The sequence below is a fragment of the Tamandua tetradactyla genome, chromosome 2 (assembly GCF_023851605.1).
Source record: "Tamandua tetradactyla isolate mTamTet1 chromosome 2, mTamTet1.pri, whole genome shotgun sequence".
In the NCBI taxonomy this organism is placed as follows: domain Eukaryota; kingdom Metazoa; phylum Chordata; class Mammalia; order Pilosa; family Myrmecophagidae; genus Tamandua; species Tamandua tetradactyla.
The window spans coordinates 75380327-75401072 of NC_135328.1; the positions used below are offsets into that span (position 1 = coordinate 75380327).

A 20746-nucleotide genomic window follows, 5' to 3' on the forward strand; every position below is an offset into this window, starting at 1 on the left:
GCCACACAGCAAGCAAACTCACTGCCCTCCCCCTCTCTACGTGGGACATGAATCCCAGGAGTAAAACTTCTCTAACAATGTGAGACAGAAATCCTAGAATGAGCTGTGACTCAGCATCAAGGGATTGAGAAAACCGTCTTGACCAAAAGGGGGAAGAGAGAAATGAGACAAAATAAAGTGTCAGTGGCTGAGAAATCAAACAGAGTTGAGAGGTTATCCTGGAAGTTATTCTTATGTATTATATAGGTATCCTGTTTTTTTTTTTTTTTTGAAAATCAATGTTTTTTTAATATTGAAATTTTGTTAATATTTCTCACATTTCACAAAACATCTTTTGTTGACATTCTACAAATGATACCATCCAATACTGTCCCAATACTTTCTTCTTGTGAGGAGAGTTTATATATCTTTTTGACTTCTGTAATATTTGTTATTTCAGGAAGATTTTTCAGAGAAATCTGATGACCATCTACCTGAGATATTAAATATTCTTGATTTATTTGTATTTCTCCCTCTTCAACATAAACAATTAAAATTGAAGTATCATTTGCTGAGATACCAAATTTTTTCAAAGCCTCGAAAATATTGTTATTTGGGGAAAGGTTGAAAATAATTTCAGTAGATAGAGTTCTTGTCTTCATTTTTCCCAGTTTGTAGAGATGAACTGCTTTGTTTGCTGCCACAAATATCTGGAATGGATCCACAATCACTGTAGGATTTATTAATGAGCCATCAATGGTGCCTTCCATGGCCTTTTTTCTCAAGTCTCCAGCATTTTTTACAACTTTAAATAAGAGAAGTGTTACTCTGCATTCTGGAAACAGGTCTAGCTGATGTGTTAACTGCATTTCATAAATAAGATGGATCCCTCCCGCCTGCGCCGACGCAGGGAGGACTCACGGTAGGGTCTTTGGTGCGTCTGGAAAGCGGTATCCTGTTTTTAGTTTATGGAATATTAGAGTGGCTAGAGGGAAGTACCTGAAACTGTAGAGTCATGTTTCAGTAGTCATGTTTCTTGAAGAACATTGTGTAATTACAGAGCTTTCTCAATGTGACTGCATGATTATGAAAATCTTGTGTCTGATGCTCCTTTTATCTATGGTGTGGACAGATGAGTAAAAATATGGTTAAGAAATAAACAAATAATAAGGGGAACAAAGGTTAAAATAAATCAAATAGATTGAAATACTAGAGGGCAGTGAAAGGAAGTGGTAAGGGGTATGGCATGTATGAGTTTTTTCTTTTTTCTCTTTTCTTTTACTGGAGAGATGCAAAAAATGTTTAAATATTGATTATGGTGATGAATACAGAACTATGTGACAATATTGTGAAGCACTGATTGTATTCCATGTCAAAAATACTTTTACCTCAAGAATGTTTGTATGATTGTTCATTGTTTATAATAAAAATATTATAAATAATATTATAAATATTATAAATAAAAACAAATAAAAAATATTACAAATAAGAACAAAACAAACAAAAAAAGAAGAACTTTCAGTTCTTTCCTTAAGTGTGAATGTACCTCATTACAGTTTTAAATGTGAAGTCTGAAAAGCATACAGAAGTTGTGGTAATGATGGCAACAGCCTTACCATCAATCCAAAAATTTTGCATCCCACAGTGGAACTCTATTCAGAGCCAGCTTACAAACTAGGCCAGCACGTCAGTCACATTGTGTTACATTCGTATGCTTCATTTTAATATGAAAATCATTTAATCCTAGTAGACCACTGCCTTATTGACCACAAGATTTCTGACCATTCCTAAGAATATGGCACTAATATAGGACACTGCATCAAATTGCTGTCATCCTAAGAACATTCAAAATGAATATCACTTTGTGAGCAAAATAATACAGCAGAATCAATTTCTAACCACTAGCTTTTTCAATCATCTCACCTGTTTATATATGAACCTAAATTCCCAGGTACATCTACTCACATCATGTCAGCTGTCCACACTTACCAGGCTGACTAAAAGTAATAGTCCTAGAAGGAACTAGGAGTGAGCCATGGAATGAGTTAAAATTGGTGAAATTTTTAGTTAAAATTAGAAAGATAAATTCAGTTGATTTTAGAACATATTGTCTGATATATATCGAGTGATGCTCAATCTCATCACCGGAACGCTTTGAAAGAGGTTGCAGAAGAGGCAGTCGCTCTTCCTGGCTCAGCCGGCCAGCCTCTCCTGTGGAGTCGTCCAGACCTTCAATGGGAGCCGCCAGCTTCACGGCCTGCCCTGCAGACCTTGGCACCTTACATCCCCACGGTTGTCCCGCCAGCCTCTCCTGAGAGTTCGTTGCAGACCTGCACTGAAGCTACCAGGTTGTGGCCTGCCCTGCAGACCTTGGGTTCTGCATTTCCATTATTTTGAGAAACTCATTTATAAATTTTATATCTGCAGATATCTCCTGCTGAGTGGGTTTCTTAGAGAACCCTAGCCAATACAGCATCCCTATTAAAAGGAAAACTCTTGATTCATTTTTTAAAAATCCGTAATTGTTCTCAGTAGAGACAAATGCCTAAAATCAAATAATACAAAAAATAAAAAATTAAAGGAAATGATTTGCAGAGATAGAGGAAGACGATGAAGGAAAGACGTACAGGTCACAATATTACTATCAATGAGTTCTTGATGAGTAATAGTTATAAGATTCAATGAAAAAGTGTTAAATTTTAAAAACAGTGTCAATATATAAGGAAACAAATGTAATTCATAAGTAAATTCTGAACTCAAATGCAAATGCAAATAAAAGTCATTAATAATTTCTAGAAATATATAAAAATGTGAACAAAAACAATGCATTATTGAAAATTCAGTCCAATAGATATTTTCTTAAAATAATATAGAAAAATGAGAAGTATAAAAGAATTGGGAAAACTTATTTATAGAATAAATTTGTGTTTTGGACTCCGCGTCATTGTAAGTTAAATCAGGAAATAGAGCCTCGTTAAAACATTTATAAATCATTAATAAAAATCATCACATTTTAGACTACGACAACTTATTCTTTACTGCCTGCTGGTAAATAATAATAACTATCATTTATTTAGCATCTACTATATGCAAGATTTAAAAGCTGCAGATGCTGGTAAGTTGGCCTACTATCATTTAAAGCCAAACGATATTTCCCCAAGTCCGTAGCCTTTCCAGTGTGACATAATTCAAAATTATATTAGTAGACTAATTCATCATGACTAAGAAGGTTAATTTTAGAAATATATGATGCTTTGATAGCAGAAAATATACTTAATAATTTCCTCTGGGAAATTGTCTCCTTCAAATCTCTACTATGGGACCCACTCTCACCACACATAATTGGAATCTTGCTCCTTAGCCACAGGGGTTGGTCTTAACCTAAGTTCCTCACTCCTTGGTCCCCATACAGTCCACCCAAAAAAGTAATTACCAGGAGAATTTCTCCCCAAATTGGAATTATTGAATATAGAAAAATAACAAAACTAGATGACGACTGAAGGTGGAGATGTGAGCAAAGGAAAAATTTTATTACGACAGTCCAGGGTGAGTTTTGGCATTTCAAGTCTCCTTCTAGACTCTCAACTCCTGTGTTAGATGCTGAATATGTGATCTTTTGGATCATGCAGTGTTGCTTAGCTGATGGCTGGGGGTAAGCGGCCATACTGAGTCAACCACATAGCACACAGTCACCATCAATGCAGAGTGCAAATATTGACTCAAACACACACACACACACACACACACACACACACACAGAGGTCCCAGATGACGTTCTCAGTGATATGCTTTCCCCTGAAGCAATAGAATTTGCCTTAAAGCTGCCTACAATTCTACTTTACATTAGAAACACTGCATGTGCAAGACTTCTGCCTTTACAAATCTCAATTGTTTACCCATTCTTCTCTGTATCGTGGCCTTCACAGCTGAAATTTTCAAGTTATCGTGCTCTCCTCTTTAGATAAAATTGCATTATGAATCAGGGTGTGTTTGCTCACGGAAGGAAGACAATATAAGGATTAACTTATTAATCCAAAGCATGCCAGGGCATGGTGAGGCTTCCATTTACTTTCATATACAGATATTTCATAAGTTGAAAATAGAATGCAGTAAGAGTAGAGATCTAAGAAGTGAAGAGAGCAATGAAAGTAAGAATGTAACAACAGGATTAGAGCCTAAATATAAGAGAAAAAGAGCAGAAATGACAGATCAGAAATGATGTCCTTATATGAAAGACAAACTTGACAAACTTTTGAAAATGAAGGATTGCAATTAAAAAAGAGTGAAAAAGATGATAGAAAAGGTGTTATGGAAAGCAATAGAGTTCCTAAGAAGAGTGTAGGTACTCTTGAGGAATAAATAAGGATAGTGGCAAAATAATCAATAATTAAGATAGAGTGAAAGATCATTTCTCATATTTGAAAAGAGATCTGAGTATAGATGAGCAGAGACCAGCAGGACAAGATCTGGTGGGAAGTCTGTGAAGTGGGACTGCCCAGTGGGACTCTAAGTGTTCTAACCACTGTGTACAATTTCCTTAAGAAAGTGACATGCAGCCACAAGATGTTTTACACCAGTAACTAGTTTTATCTCATGAACACAAAAGTCATTTCTAATGTGATTGATTAGGTCACTCAAAACAGAATAATAGTAGAGTGGGGTGGATTTCTTCCCAATGAAATGATTTACTTTGCTCCAGCTGTGACCTGTCCTTGCTGCCCACAGGAAGAGGAGAATGGAGACAGCGTGTGCCTCACTCTCTGCCTGTGAGTTCTACCTTGTACTGGGTGATGCTTTCAACGTTTGAACCTATTTCTTCACAGCAATCAGAAGGGCTCAAACTGTATAAGGCCAACATAATAAAATGTTACACTTTTTATTAAAGAAAAATTTTACATGCAATCTGAAAAGGACAGTTCATGTAGAAGAAGGAACCAATCCAAGGTTATTCATTGTGTTGCTATCTTCTATTCAATTCAAGCCCAATATTAGAAAATGCAGATAAATTTTTCCAACCTTGTGAAGCAAGCTGACAGATTTGCTAGCTTAAAATCCCTGTTTGGGTGGTTATCAGTCTTTCTTTTTCTAAACGTGAAGGCTCATTACACTTATCCTGTTTTCCATTTGCTTTGGAATATTAGGAAGTGGAAGGTGGTTCTAGTTTTCTTTACCTGATGGTGTCAGAATTTACAAAGTGTGTGAAAATCCTTAAGAAATCCTGGGCTAGGCCCTGGATTTAGAGACCAAATGAGGCTCATGTTATCCCCCTCTCAGTAAAAAGACCAGGGTCCTTTTGGTTGGTTATGACATAATTGCATTATATTGTTAAAAGTATTTGGGAATGAGAATCTTTGAATATGACAGACAAATAACAATTGTAATGCATTCACCATCGATTGGTTTTGTCTTTGTGCTTTCACTTCTGCATTGCTCTGGTAATAAATCTTTCTTCCATGAAGGGAATATTAGCCATGTGGGAAAGAGGTGGCCTGCATCTGCAGTCCTGAGTTCCAAGGATGGACAAGTCAAGAAAGCTGAGTCTGTAGCAGGAATTGTTCTAGAATATCAAAGAAAACTCTTTACACCTGAATGGCTAAGGCTGCTCTACCTAGATTCTTCGTGACCATTTTGACAATAATGTACAAAGATGTCATGTAAAGGATTGGGAAAAGACACATCCCCAGATATTTTGTTTGAACCTGTTAGATCCCATTGGAATTTCCACAGGAGCCAATGTTTTGCTCTTGCCACAATACTCACTGCTCAGGCATGTTTGCTTTTCCTGTGTAGCCCAGAACCCAAATGTAAGGAATTTTATACATACTTTTTTATGTCCATGTCCTTTGATTATTAAAGTCCTCACTCAAGGTTCTCTCTCAAAGGTCATTGAATGAATGAATGAATAATGAATGGATGAGTCCACTGCACTGCTTAATTTCCTGTTTAGTTTGCAGAATTAGCACCTCAGAGAACGTTCTTTTTTGTTTTAAAGAATGAAAATGTCTTAAAACAAATTTAATAAGAATTTATAAAACTTCCAAAGAATAAGTAAAGTATTCATTATAAAGCAAAGATGAATATATTTATTTCAAATAGAACATATAAATACAAAAACCGTAAAAAAATAACAAATTTCTTGAAATGCTTACATAAATAAATATTTTATGACATAAAGCTCACACAGGTCATTAGATACAGGTTGAGTTTCTGAGAAAGTTTAGTTTTGCATATGCTTAATAATATTGTTAAAAATTGCTAAATTTGAACCCTATTATTTTATAGCTGAAACAATAAATATAGCCTTTGAAATGACTGGAGCATAAGTCTGAGCTTGGACATTGATCTCTGGGAATCAGTTTCCTTTCTAATTCCTGAATTTTCTTGTAAAGACATGAGTGAAGAGAAGCCATCTCCTGATTTCCACTCTGACAACCTCCCAGGCACAGCTACTGTTTTTCTTCTCTTGCAGATAGAGATGGATTCTCTGGAAGTATCTCCTCACGGCCAGTGTGAGGTCCTTCATTCCCAGGAGAGATTGTTCTCCTCCCATCTCCTGCAGCAAACAGGTCTCAAGGTCCTCCAGCTGGCGGTGAAGTCCTGAGAGGAGCTGTTCCAGGAGGGTCGTGTTCCAAACAGCAGAGGAGGCCTCAGTGTGGAAGAGGTTGAAGATCTGCTGGAGCATCTCGTGGACGACAGACAGGGCCTGGGCCTTCTGGACCCGGCTGGCCTCCACCATCTCCTGGGGGAATCTGAAGTCAGTCCTGTCCTTCAGGCAGGACAGAACGGAGATCTTCCCCATTTGTCCCAACACTGTGAGGGTCTCCTGCTTTCCCACGTCCAGGCTCTGAGGCAGGTCACAGCTGAAGGAGCTGATGGGGCTGGAGAAGATCATCACCAACACCATCAGTGAAGGGACTGAAAAAGCCATTGGTGAGTTCCAAGGAGACCCTCTTCTGGTTGAGATGGGGAACCGTGAGCTTCGAACCAGGTTCTCTGAGGACCTTCTTCCATGTGTGCCATTTAAATACTGAAGACAAGCATTTTCATTTTCTGAATTTCACCCAGACCTTTCTATTCCCCATTTTGGACTTTCCCGTCTCCTCAGAGGCCTGAGAAGAGTATCAGTTGTAATTCTTTCTGTTTTCTTACATTGAGAGTTCAGCTTCCCCATGAAAATATTAGAATTCCCAATCCAAAGAGATGCTTACACTTTAATAAACATCAATTTCTAACTGATAGAACTGTCTTGTTCCTGTGTTCCACATGTTAAGTACAACCTTGAATTTCAGTCACAGGTTTCTTGTAAAATCTTCTTCCTCACCCTCTAAATATCCTTTATGGAAGTTCTGATGTACTAATCAGGTATGAAAGATACGTCCTTTATGTGCATAGATCCACTTGTGTTTTCCGTCATATCCTCAATCAGGCATTTGGTATCTCCCTAAACAAATGGGCTGTAGAGACTTCCTCAACCCATAGGAGCTGTCACCTTGTTCATGCTGGTGTGGTTGATGCAAGGTTGTAGCTCTCAGATCAAGAAGAGGACTTGGTTCGTCCTTATCCCTATTTTCTATTGGGGTATCTTTGTCCTGACTTTCAGAGGATAATGGAACCACGGAAAGTGGAATTAGATGTGTGTGAATGTGTTTGTGTGTGTGTTTGTGTGTGTATGCACACTTGTTCGGTTTGGTTGGATGGAGAGAGTTATATGAGTTGGTTGGATAATTGTTTCTAATTCTAAAGAGATATATTATATTTAAGTGCACTATTATATCTCTCCAAATAATCCCCTCACCTCACCTGTATTTCCATTAATGTACACCCTGTCCTCACAGCCTGGACTGGTAGTATTTAGTTTAGACTTCTTATAACCCCCACAAACTTCTCAGAATCATTCTTTGAAGGTAAGAAACATGTCAAGTGTACCTTTCCTAGAACACTTGAGAGAATCCTATATTTTGTGATGGTAGGTTGGGAGTGGAATTGTTGTGCATATGCGCCTATATTATTTAATCTCCCAATTTTCCTCATCTTAATTCAGGCATCATTATATAGTTTGGTCTGTATATGAATGGCTCAAAGTTTTCCGTAGTGACATACTCTTTTTTCAGGTGTACGCTAAGTTTGATAGCCTCCTGTCTTCCTAAGGGGAAGAGTTTACCATCAGAATTAAATTAAATTAAATTAATTTTATAATTAAATTAAATCCATATACCTTAAACAGCTTAATGATATGCGTTTTTCAAATTTGGTTTTCTTTATTTACTTAATTGAGATAAGTACTGAATTGCCCGTCATTGCACTGAGCCCAAACTATACAAAGATGATTAACCTGTCCTCAAAATGAGTAAAGTGCAGCGATTAATAATGTTGAGTTGTTCAGGCGGTTAGAATGTGTACACTGGATTTCTTTATTGCTTCCTGGCAGAGACGCTGTCCAGCCCAGTCCATTATTCTAGCTGCATCAAAATAATGAGGAAGTGATGCATTTATTCTTTCACATATTTTACATAATTTAAAAATTGCTCCTTCTTCTTTGGGAGATTATTTAGCACTGAGTAAAAGTTTTCCTAATGACCCGACAAACCTCAGTTTGACGTTTTCACAAAGAGGGAAGAGAAAATGTAATGAAAAAACAAAATAAACCAAACTTGTTCTCTGCATGATTTTCGTGACATCAGAAGATTTGTATAACTTTTCAGATGCCTAGAAAGTGAAAGTACACAGTCATGGAAAGGTAACACACATAGACAAAAGGAAAGTAAATGCTGCTGACTCAAAAAGAGAAAGTGATACCTTCCCTCCTGAAAAGAAAAAAAGACACAGCTAATGACACCACCACAATTTTGGGGTGCTATACACAATGACAGGTTTCAACGTAGCAGGGGAAAGAGAGTGTTGAAACCAGAGATGGATCCAGAAAGAGGGCAGCTGGATCTTAAAAGATACTTTTCCTTAAAACGCTAGTTTTCAGCTTTGAAAGATCAGGGAGTTGTTTTTCTTACTTTCTTCCCAGTTCCTTTCCCTCTCTACATCATCGACCCCCTCCCCCCTCCATCTTTGTTGCTCTCTCTCTCTCTCCCTCTCTCTATTTTTCCACTGGCCACAAAGATGATCCAACTCTACAGAGTTAGTCACAGGACGATATTCAGAGGCTTGTACACTGACTGGTCTCCTCCATCTTCCCCTCCACACCCTCTCCCTCTCCTTCCCTCTCTCTCTCTGTCTCTGTCTGTCTCTAGGCTTTATTTTTCCACTGACCACAGAGATGCCCCAAACCCACGGATTAGTCACAACAACTGATTCTCAGCCTAGACTGGCTGCACACTGAACGGCCATTTAAAGAGTGAGAGAGGTCAGGTGTCTCGGGAGCGAGCAGATGTTACGTTTAGACAGGACATTGCTTCCATCCACATATTCAAATTCACGCAGAGAGGAAATGAGTGACAAAACTTGTGTTTTATTGGACTGAGAATAAAGGCGTGGAGGCCCGTGACCTCGGGACGCATCCATCTAGCCTCGCAGCCGGCTGGGTGGTTTGCTCCGCGCCGGGAGTGGCTGACAGGCTTTGTGCGGACTTTGCTCCCGGTGTCGTTCTTAGTCCATCGCACAACCTTCATCAGGACACCCCAGGGCAGCGGGAACGACGGTCACGTCCGCGTAACGGGAGCGAGGTGACAAAGGTCTCACAGCCGCTACGAACGGGAGCTGCGCCTCGCCCCAGGCGCCCAGCTGACGACGCCGGCGGCCCTGCGGCTCGACCCCGCGCTGACGCGGTGGCGGCGACGTGCGCTGCGGCCCCGAGGAGCGCGCCGAGCCCGCGGAGGCCTGGCGCGGTGGCGTGGGCGGGTCCCGCGTCGGCCCCTTTGCGCGCGGGAGGAGCCGCCGCCAGTGGGTGAGGAGGCTGTGGGGCGGAAGGCGGCCGGAGGGGGGCGCCCGCGGGACCTGCCGCCCCTGCCCCTGCGGGCCCAGCACCCTCGCCGCCGCCACGCACTGACCCAGGCTGTGGACGTATTTTCTGATAAAACTGGATTGCAATGATTTTCATGACATTTGTATATTTAGATATGTACATATATATGTTTTAGTTTTGCATCTGCCTTAAAGTGCCGTGAGAAAATTTGCACATTTCAAGGTAGTCTTGGCCACCTCCTTGATTTGGGTGCTCTTGGATTTGTTTCTGCTGGTTTACTTCAGTGAATGCAACAAATGTGATGAGAAAGGGAAAGAGGATTTCCTGCTGGAGATGTTCTAGCGGCGGTACAAAAGCGCATGAAGGTCCTGGAGAAATGGGGAAGTCAGCCGTCATTCCTAAAGACGATCAAGGAAATATGAAAGAGATGTTTGAAATCAGTCAGTTCAACTTACTGGCGAGTGAGATGATTGGCCTCAACAGAGCTTCACTACATGTGCGGTTGGAAGGGTGTAAACAAAGGTTTATCGGGATAATCTTCTTACAAGTGTGATGATTGTTTTCCACAGTGAGGCTTGGCGCACACTTCTGCGAACTGTCCATATTGCTGTCCATAAATTGCTCACCGAGACATATGTTGGAAGATATTGTTCTGGTGGATGATGCCAGTGAAAGAGACTTTTTGAAAAGACCTCTAGAGAGTTCTGTGAGGAAATTAAAAGTACCAGTTCATGTAATTTGAATAGAACAAAGTTCTGGGTTGATCAGAACTAGATTAAAAGGCTCTGCTGTGTCTGAAGGTCACCTTCTTAGATTGTCTTGTGAACAGATAGTGGCATGGCTGGAGCCTCTCTTAGCCAGGATCAAACATGACAGGAAACCAGGCGCATGTCCAGTCGCTGATGTGATCAGTGATGATACTGTGGAGTCCACGGCGGGTTCTGACATGGCCTAGGGTGGATTCCTCTGGAAGCTCACTTTTCACTGGTATCCTGTTCCCTAGAGAGAAATGGACTGAAGGAGATTATCAGGTTTTTTCTCATACTGCCAACCAAGAAGTTAGAACAGATGACCTTTGCTTGGATGTTTCCAAACTTAATGGTCCGGCACGATGCTCCAATGCCACCCCCTAAAAGCAGTCACCTGTGGGAGTGCGACCCAGTGAAGTTCAGCCTGCAGCATGCGGACACGCGTCAGTGCCTGGGGAAAGCGCCGGAGGAGGTAAGCATTGGGGGTGCAACAGAAGCCTGTCCCAGATGCGATTTCTTCGAAATATCACCCTTCCAGAAATATCCTGAGACCCAGTTTACAAAACACAAACAAACAAACAAACAAACAAAAAAACGCGGATTGACTGGGCTACCTCAGCATACATTTCTGCCACATTCTTTTATAGCAAAAATGGAAAAGTGCTTTCCTGCTCTGTGGAATGTAAGGTTTATCAGCTATTAAAACTTAAGTCTCCTCTAGCTTTTCCCTAGCTGTGAACCAGCCTTCCTGTCCAAGGCCGAGAAATACATACTAGTGAGACTGCGCACACTGATGTTTACAAGACTGAGAGAGTCTCTCATCAAGAATCATTGTAAAGAAAATTCAGACAATGAAACAACCAAGAAACTGTACTTTCTGGAGAGCTGCACTTTTTATGGTTTGCTTGCACATCAGTAATTTCTGCTGAATGTGCTATCATGATGAAGAGAGTTCCAAGATTTTTTTTCTAAATAGGACCAGTAGCCAGTATATTAATATTGATATTGATACAAAAATAAACATAAAACATTTGGAACCTGATTCAAAATCATGTAAACAACATTTTTATAATAATTTAAAAAATGATATTAAACGGTTTAAAGAAAATTAAATCAGAACTTTGGGAAGTATAATTTGCTATAGTACAGTTTCAAATTTCTGCATAGATTTTTTGCTTCATTGGGGAAAATAACTGATTCCTATGACATTTATTTTATTTTCATCTGTGATAATCATGGATGCTTTTTTTTCCCCTTGTGATGATGAAATTGATCTGGAAAACAAATGGTGCTTTGAAAACAGTTTTAATGTTTTTCTACAGTAGTTTTTAAAATTTTATTTGGTCTCTGAGTGTTCGAATTATAATTTTTTCTGGCTTCTAAAAAATGGAATTTTAACATAATATCTGGTTTCATTGAAGAAGTTACACATGTCAATTGCTCTTGGGTCAAGTGGCTTGTAGACTTTTACACTCAAAAAAGTTATTAAATTAAAGAAGTATTTGCAAAGTCCCCTTGGAGGAATGGCGAGAAAGGGGGAAAATTCAACTTCCCCATTTGGAGAATTCCTGATATTCTCATAAGGAGCAGGGACAACCAAATCAATAAGGCAAGCCCTCAGTCTTGGGGTTTGTCCCTATGAAACTTATCCCTACAAAGGATAGACTAAGCCTACTTAAAATTGAGCCTAAGAGTCACACCCAGAGAACCTCTTTTGTTGCTGAGATGTGGCCTCTCTCTCAACCAACCTGGCAAGCAAACTCACTGTGCTTCCCTTTCTACAAGGGACATGACTTCCATGGGTGTAACCCTCCCTGGCAGTGTGGGCCAGAAATCCTAGAATGAGCTGGGACTCAGCATCAAGGGATTGAGAAAAACTTCTTGACTGAAAGGGGGAAGAGAGAAATGAGACAAAATAATCTCTGTTTGAGAGATTTCAAACAGAGTCAAGAGGTTATCCTGGAGGTTATTCTTACGCAGTATATAGATATCAGCTTTATAGTTTAAGGTATAAAGGAGAGGCTAGAGGGAAGTGCCTGAAACTGTAGAGCTGTGTTCCAGTAGCCATGTTTCTTGAAGATGATTGTATAATGATAGTTTTTGTAATGTTACTATGTGATTATGAAAACCTTGTGTCTGATGTTCCCTTTATCTACAGTATGGACAGATGAGTAAAAAATATGAATAAAAAACAAATAATAGGGGGAGCAAAGGTTCAAATACATTGGTCAGTTGGACATACTAGTGGTCAGTGAGAGGAAGGGGAGAGGAATATTGTATGTATGAGTTTTATTTCTTTTTATTTCTTTTTTCTGGAGTTATGCAGGTGTTCCTGAAAAATGATCATGGTGATGAATATAGAACAAAGTGATGATATTGTTAGCCATTGATTGTACATCATATATGGAATGTTTGTATGTAAAGAATGTTTGTGTTTGTATGTTGTTTATGAATAAGAATATTATTTAAAAATTTATTAAATTTTCAACTTCTTAACTTGATTCAATTTGTTATACTTAATACCCAGGATACATACTACTGTATTACAGATTTGTTTTCCACAGTAATAAATCTTCATATCTTTGTTTATAATTCAACTCAATAAAAATCTACAGAAATGATTTATTATTTGGGTATTTGGAGATGATACATTTGATGTTTTTTGGGAAAACCTTTTACATTCCATACTCAGATGTGCTTCATAGTCAAGAGACAATGTTTCTTAGTCAAGATTCTTGGGTTGTAATGTTCATCTGCTGCTTTTTTTTAAATAAAATTTGACTGAAAAAGTTTAATTGGCATTTTTTTAATGTTAGCCAAAAAAAGTGCAGCTATTAGTCCATATTACTCATCCTGCAGTTTTTCCCTAAATTCCATTTAAGTTGAATAAGTTTTCTTTTTCTCTGATTTTTAATACAACAAAATGACCTGAGTATCAATTAAAAGTTCATCTTGAGGTGGGCCACAAGCAGAGTGCTTGCCTGCTATGGCTGAGACCTGGGTTCGATTCCTGGTACCTGCCCATGCAAAAAAAGTTAATCTTATAAAAAGAAAACCCCAAGTTTTCTTGATATTAAAAGCAGTCCACTGATAAAAGTACATATTTTTTTTCCTTCCTAGTTATAAGAATATATTTAATGCTTTTCTTTTATTTGATTATCAAAGACTCTCACTGCAGGCAGTACTATTTCTTGTGCTTAAGAATGTTTCTGAAAGTCACATCACTATAATAACCTGCCAAATTGAATGGACACGCAGTTTCTTGAATCCTGTTCAAGTTAATTGACATCAAGGACATGTAGAAGCTTTGGAGAGAGGACATAATACAGAATACATAAAGTCTGTATCCAGGAAATTTGAAATGAAGCAGGGTCTAGATGGAATTTTTATTCTTACTCTATGAGCTGTGTTAGTTGTATTTTCACTAAGCTGAAAGTGTCAATAAACTTGATGTCTTATTACTAATTTCTGTGATCAAAAAGCAAAATAAAATAAATCATGTCAGATTTTATGGAGTCATAAGCCATTTAGAACAGAGAATGCATCTTTCATTTGCTATAAATAAAAAAGCTTCATAATTTTCATTGTAATGTGTAAATTGATATATTTATGTTGTTCACATTATGTAAGTATTTATTGTCCATTAACATTTGTTTAATATTGTATTTTGTACAAGACTGTATTGTAAATTCTTTAGTTATGCGAAATAAATGCCATTTGAAGAAAACTATTTTCTTGCTTCGCACACTTTCTTAATATAAAGATAATCCAAAGCATTTTCTCAAAAAATAAACCCAGTACGTGAATGAAGAGGAAGTGAGAATACCTAGCACCAGTCATATTATTATGGGCAATTTGAGTAGGTATTGAATTTTATTGCCCCAAACATAACTTAGCTATAGAAAGAAGAGCTCCATGATGAAGAGCCCAAGCTATGGACTTTATGACTCCATAATATTTGTGATGATTTATTTTTAATCTGGCATAAAAACAGTGATGGAGATTGCAGTCTTAGTCTTGGAAAGAGCAAATCAGTCGACCAGATGAACTGTTTTGAGAATCAACATATTCATTATTTCTGAAGGTTTCTTTTGAGCTTGTTACTGAAGAGAAACCACCTTCTTATTTCAATCAAACCACCTCCCAAATGCAGGAACTGTGTTGCTCCTCTTTCAGATACACTGTGATTCCTGGAAGTGCCTCCTCACAGTCAGTCTAGAGCTCTCACTTCCCAGGGGAGTCTGATCTTCCTTCATTTCCTGCTCCAAATGTTTCTCCAGGTCATCAGGTGCTGATGAGATCCAAAGAGGAATGTGTCCAGCAGGGTCTCATCCCAGGCCAGAAAAGAACCACTTGTGATGAAGAGGTTGAAGATTTGCTGGAGTAACTCAAGCTGGACATTAGTGGCACCTTCTTCTCAAACTGGTTCCCGTTCATGAGTATCTGAGGACATCGGAATCATGCCTGTCCTTCAGACATGACAGGAGGGAGCTTCTCTCCATCTGACTCACCAGTGTGAAGGTTCCCGATGGCCACAGCTTCCAGGCCCGACACAGGCCAGACAACAGGTGGGGAAGGGGCAGAGCCTCAGCAGAGCCATCAGTACAGAGCCTAAAACTCTGCAGAGCTGCCTGGACAGGGAGCCTCGACTTAGCACGTTCTGGGGACACTTGGAAGTCATAGCACAAAAGCTTTCATTTTCTGGGTTTTTCCATTTTACTCCTTTAGTTTCCTTCCTAAGGTTTTTTGGTGTTTCTGAATTCAATTAAAAAAAGAACATCTATCAACATGAGTACCAGATGGAAGACCCCAAAGCAGAAGTGCCATGTAGTATCTGCAACAGCTCTAAAACATATTTATTCACACCTTCTTGGTCATTCCTTGGGAGAAAATTCTAGGCAATGTCAGAGAACGGAGACTATAGGGAATGTAATGTTACCCAAAGGTTTTCATGGTATCACCTCATTGCATCTGTAAAGAATTTTAAAATAATATTAATATTAATGGCCATATTTTATTATATAGAGGCTCTAAGCTAAGTGATGCACAAACATAATTTCATCGAATCTTCACAGTTTCCCTTTGATATAATCATCATTGTCACTTATATTTTACAAATGGAGAAATAAAAAACTCAAAGAGGGTACTGAGGTGACCAAAAAGTTATATAAATGATAGCTTAACCCTAAAAGACTCCTCCCTCCACCTTAACTCTTTAGCCTTAAGCCTTTAGCTGCTCTCTGCACGCTGGTAATGAAGTCATCAACCAAAGTAGTTGATTGACTTCTGACCTCTCACTGGACTGTAAGCTCCCTGAGGGCAGTAACACTGTCCCTAGATTCTAGAGCAGTGTCTGTCACAGGAGCAGACAGAGGAGTCTCTGCCCCACAGCACGTACAAAAAGCAGTAAATATTCCAAAGAGTGCGTAACATAGCATTAAAGAACTCTGATGGAAATATGGAGGCTTCTAAAAAGAAAAGTAGTAAATTCTAATTTAGATGGATACTTTAACCTTCTGATTAATTTCAAAAATAGCTCATGTGGGAAAGGGGAGTTTCAGAGATCCAGTTGAACCCAAGAACTAACATCATTTATTTGAAAGACAAGACTGGAAATTAATAGGTGTGAAACGACCTGTATTCAATGCATATGGATTCTGGTCTATCTGGAAAGAGCCAGTGATGCTTCCCATGAATAGGACCAAATGGGAAACAGATGGTAGGAACTTGTTTGATATTACATATGTCAGGGAAAATGTCTGATTCAGAAGAGACTTTGCCTCTCATGGTTGTGGGGCTAGGCAGCCCGGGTTCAAGTCACAGCTCTAGTGTGTCCTGGCTGTGAGACCTTTGCCACCTCACTCCTGTTACACAGGAATGACCATCGTTCCCATTATGTCAGGATGCCCTGAAGATGGTTGTTGTGATGAACTTGTAACATCAGGAAAAAGTAAGCACAGGACCTGTTAGCCACTCCTGTAATGGAGATAAGCAACCCAGTCAACTATGGAAGCTAAATGAATCTTTCCCTAAGATGATATGCCTCCATTTCTTTAATTCTCAGCTCAAAACAAAACAAAACAAAACCCACAATTTAGTTCCAATTTCATCTTTGTGTGAACTTGAACATGTGTATGGAAGTAACACCCCTTCCAAATAAATAACATCTATTTGCTCCTGAGATAGGTAAAATATCTTGTAATTATTTGAATGGCCATTCAGGTTACAAGCCACCCTCGGTTTAATGTCAGTTGATTGTCTAAATCCATGGAGTTGGAGCATATTATGGTTAGTGGAAAAATAAAACACACAGAGAGAGACAGATGGAGGAGGAGGGGGATGAAAAGAGAGATAAAAGAACTGGGAAGAAATTAAGTAAGAAAAAAGATTCCCTGAACTTTAAAGTTAAAAACTAGTCTTTTAAGCAACAGCCTTTTTTAAAAGTCCAGGTGTCCTCCTTCTGGAGCCACCTGCGGCTTCAACAGTCTCATCCACCTGCTGCACTGAAACCTGTCATTCTGTGTAACACCTCTGACTTGTGGTGGTGACATTAGCTGTGTCATTATTGTTGTTTTTGAGAAATGTCACTTCCTCTTTTTAATTTTCACCATTTATTTTCCTTTTGCCTATGTGTGCCACTTTTCAATGACTGCTTACTTTTACTTTCTAGGAATATTAAAATTGAGCCAAATATTCTGATGCCATGAAAATCATGCTGAGAATAAGTTACCTTTTGTTTATTACATTTTCTCTTCCCTTTTTTGCAACAAACCTCAAAGTGAAATTAGAAACATTACAGGGACATTAGGAAAACATTTAATCAGTGCAATGTCAAATACCAAAGAAGAGGGAACAATTTTTAAATTATGCATAAAATGTAAAAAAATAATTGGATCACTTAGTGATCCATTTTGATAAATCTAAAGTAATGAACTGAGCTGGACGTCTCTGCCACAAAGCAACAAAAATCCCAGTGCACACATTCTAACTGCTTGCATGTTTTGATGATAGTAAGACATAACTCATTTTGAGGGCATCTTGGTATAGTCTGGGCTCATTACAAACATGGGCGGTTCAGTACTTATCTGAATTAAGTAGAATAAAGAAAACCAAATTTGGCAAACTGCATATCATAAAACCATTTAATGTATATGGATTTAATTCTTGCAGAAACTATTCCCCTTATAAAGAGAAGAAGATATGAGAGTTGTTGTACACCTGAAAAAAAAAAGAGTGTGTCACTACTGACCATCCTGAGCCATTCACATACATTCCAAACTATATGGTGATGCTTGAATTAACAGAAGGAACTTGGGAAGCTAGGAAATGTAGGCTCATATGCACAACCATTCCACTCCCCACAACCACCATCACAAAAAACAGGATTGTCTAAAGGATTCTAGGAAAAGTATGCTGACATGTTCCTCACTTACAAGGCATGATTCTACAAGTTTGTAGGTGTTGTAAGGACACTAAACTAAATAGCAAAGGTGAAAATACAGATGAGATGAGAGGAAATTTGTGGAAATACAGATGAGATGAGAGGATGCTTTGAAAAAAATAATAATCATGATGCACTTGAATATATGTCTTTGAAACTAGAAACTATTATCCAATCAAATCATACAACTCTCCCCATCTTATCAGACCATACAGCTGTGCCTAAAAGCACACTTAAACACAAAAACATGCACACGCATTTAATTCCACTTTGTATGCTTTCCTTATCAACTTAAATTGGGGGCAAATATATTCCAGCTAGAAAATGATGATAAATATGAACCAAGTTCCTTTTTGTTCTGAGAGACAACCTTCTTTGAACTATGCCAACATGAAACAGGTGAAAGCTCCTGTGTGTTGAAGGAAGTCAATGGAGCACTTTTGTTTTAGATTACCATGTGCCTGGTATTGAGGGTATGACAGAAAACAGAAGTAGATTTATGCACATAAAGGACATACCTTTCAAACCTGATGAGTATAGCGACACTTCCATGAAGGATATCTGAGGGGGTGGGGAAGCAGATTTAAAAAGAAGCCGAGAAATGATTTTTTTAAAGTTGCTCTTAACATATGGAACAAAGGATCCAGACAGCTCTAACAATTAAAAATTGGTATTAACTGATTATAAGTATCCCACTGGATTGGGAATTCTAAGATTTTAAATGTGTAAACTGAGTTCTTAACGTAAGAATACAGAAAGAACTCAACTGATATATCTTCTCAGGCCCCTGAGGAGATGGAAAATTCCAAAATGGGGAATAGCAAGATCTGGGGGAAATTCAGAAAATGAAAATGCTTGTCTTCAATATTTAAGTGGCACGTATGGAAGAAGGTGCTCAGAGAACCTGGTTCGAAGCTCACGGTCCCCCATCTCAACCAGAAGAGGGTCTCCTTGGAACTCACCAATGGCTTTTTCAGTCCCTTCACTGCTGGTGTTGGTGATGATCTTCTCCAGCCCCATCAGCTCCTTCAGCTGTGACCTGCCTCAGAGCCTGGACATGGGATGGCAGGAGACCCTCACAGTGTTGGGACAAATGGGGAAGATCTCCCTTCTCTCCTGCCTGAAGGACAGGACTGACTTCAGATTCCCCCAGGAGATGGTGGAGGCCAGCCGGGTCCAGAAGGCCCAGGCCCTGTCTGTCCTCCATGAGATGCTCCAGCAGATCTTCAACTTCTTCTACACAGAGGCCTCCTCTGCTGTTTGGAACACGACCCTCCTGGAACAACTCCTCTCAGGACTTCACCGCCAGCTGGAGGACCTTGAGACCTGTTTGCTGCAGGAGATGGGAGAAGAAGGATCTCTCCTGGGAATGAAGGACCTCACACTGGCCGTGAGGAGATACTTCCAGAGAATCCATCTCTATCTGCAAGAGAAGAAAAACAGTAGCTGTGCCTGGAAGGTTGTCAGGAGATGACTTCTCTTCATTCATGTGCTCCCAAGGAAACTCAGGAATTAGAAAGGAAAATGATTCCCAGAGATGAACATCCAAGCTCAGACTTATGTTCCAGTCATTTCGAAAGCCAATATTTTTTGCTTCATTTTTGAAATAATTTGATTTATATTTAGCATATTTCATCTGTATTATTGACATATATATGACCAAACATTTTCAGAATCTGATGAAATGTAACTAATGCCCCATAACCGAACTTTATTTCATAAAATACATAGTTATTTATGTAAACATTTCAATTAATTTATAATTTTTATAGTTTTTGTATTTACATGTTCTATTTTGCATAAAATATTTTCTCATTTGCTTTGTAATAAATATATTTCAAACTGTTTTAGTAGTTTATAAATCATAATTAAATTTCTTTTAAGACATCTCTGTTCTTTGAAGAAAAATAAGCTTTCCCTTAAGTGCTAATTTTGCAAACTGAATTGCTAAGTGAGTAGTGCATTCATTCATTCATTCAATAACCATGAGCATAGAGCCTTGAACTCAGGACTGTAGACATTGTCCAACTTTTTCCACATGACTAATATTTTCTTCGTGGAAGAAATATTGGTTACCAGCGTGATGCAAAAGAGAAAACGTGAAGACAAAACCAATTGATGGTGCATACATTGTCGCTATTATTTGTCTGTCATCTACAAAGATTCTTATTACCAAATATTTGTAACAGTATTATGCAATTCTATCATAAGTAACCAAAAGGACCCTGACCTTTTCACTCAGAGAGCGACAACAGAAGTCTCAATGGGTTCCTAAATCCAGGGCTGTGCTGGTTTGAGAAGTTTACATACCCTAGAAAAGCCATGTTTTAATCCTGATCCAATCTTGTGGGAGCAACCACTTCTTTTAATCCCTATTCAGTATCACATCTTGGTAACTTGATTAGATTAGCTCCACAGAGCTGTGCCTCACCCAACAATGTGAATTAATTTAGATTAGATGGAGATGTCGATATGTAACTATTTTTTAAAATAGTTACATATTTTAAATATAAATATTTAAAATATAAATATTTTAAAGAGGTTATATTTCCTGTTTTGACTTATATTGCCCCAGAGTCCTTGCCACTACTTTACTACTTAAATAGTCTCCCAATTATTTTTACCCTTCTTAGTTTTTATGCTGGTTGGAAAGGATGTATGTCC

General features: G+C 38.6%; 2 protein-coding genes and 2 pseudogenes across 2 annotated transcripts; 2 read left to right on the forward strand and 2 right to left on the reverse strand.

The window, feature by feature from the left end:
- Positions 1-268: 268 nt before the first annotated feature.
- LOC143660828 (EKC/KEOPS complex subunit TPRKB pseudogene) lies at positions 269-921 on the reverse strand (annotated as a pseudogene).
- A 5422-nt stretch (positions 922-6343) lies between these two features.
- LOC143656524 (interferon omega-1-like) lies at positions 6344-7067 on the reverse strand. The gene has a single exon (XM_077128598.1). The coding sequence runs from the start codon at positions 6905-6907 to the stop codon at positions 6344-6346; it is 564 nt and encodes a 187-aa protein (XP_076984713.1). The 5' UTR covers positions 6908-7067.
- LOC143656535 (polypeptide N-acetylgalactosaminyltransferase 1 pseudogene) lies at positions 6942-10910 on the forward strand (annotated as a pseudogene).
- Positions 10911-19046: 8136 nt separating this feature from the next.
- On the forward strand, positions 19047-19556 carry LOC143656546 (interferon omega-1-like). Its single transcript, XM_077128600.1, has one exon. It carries the CDS (start codon positions 19047-19049, stop codon positions 19554-19556), a length of 510 nt encoding a protein of 169 aa, XP_076984715.1.
- Positions 19557-20746: the final 1190 nt, after the last annotated feature.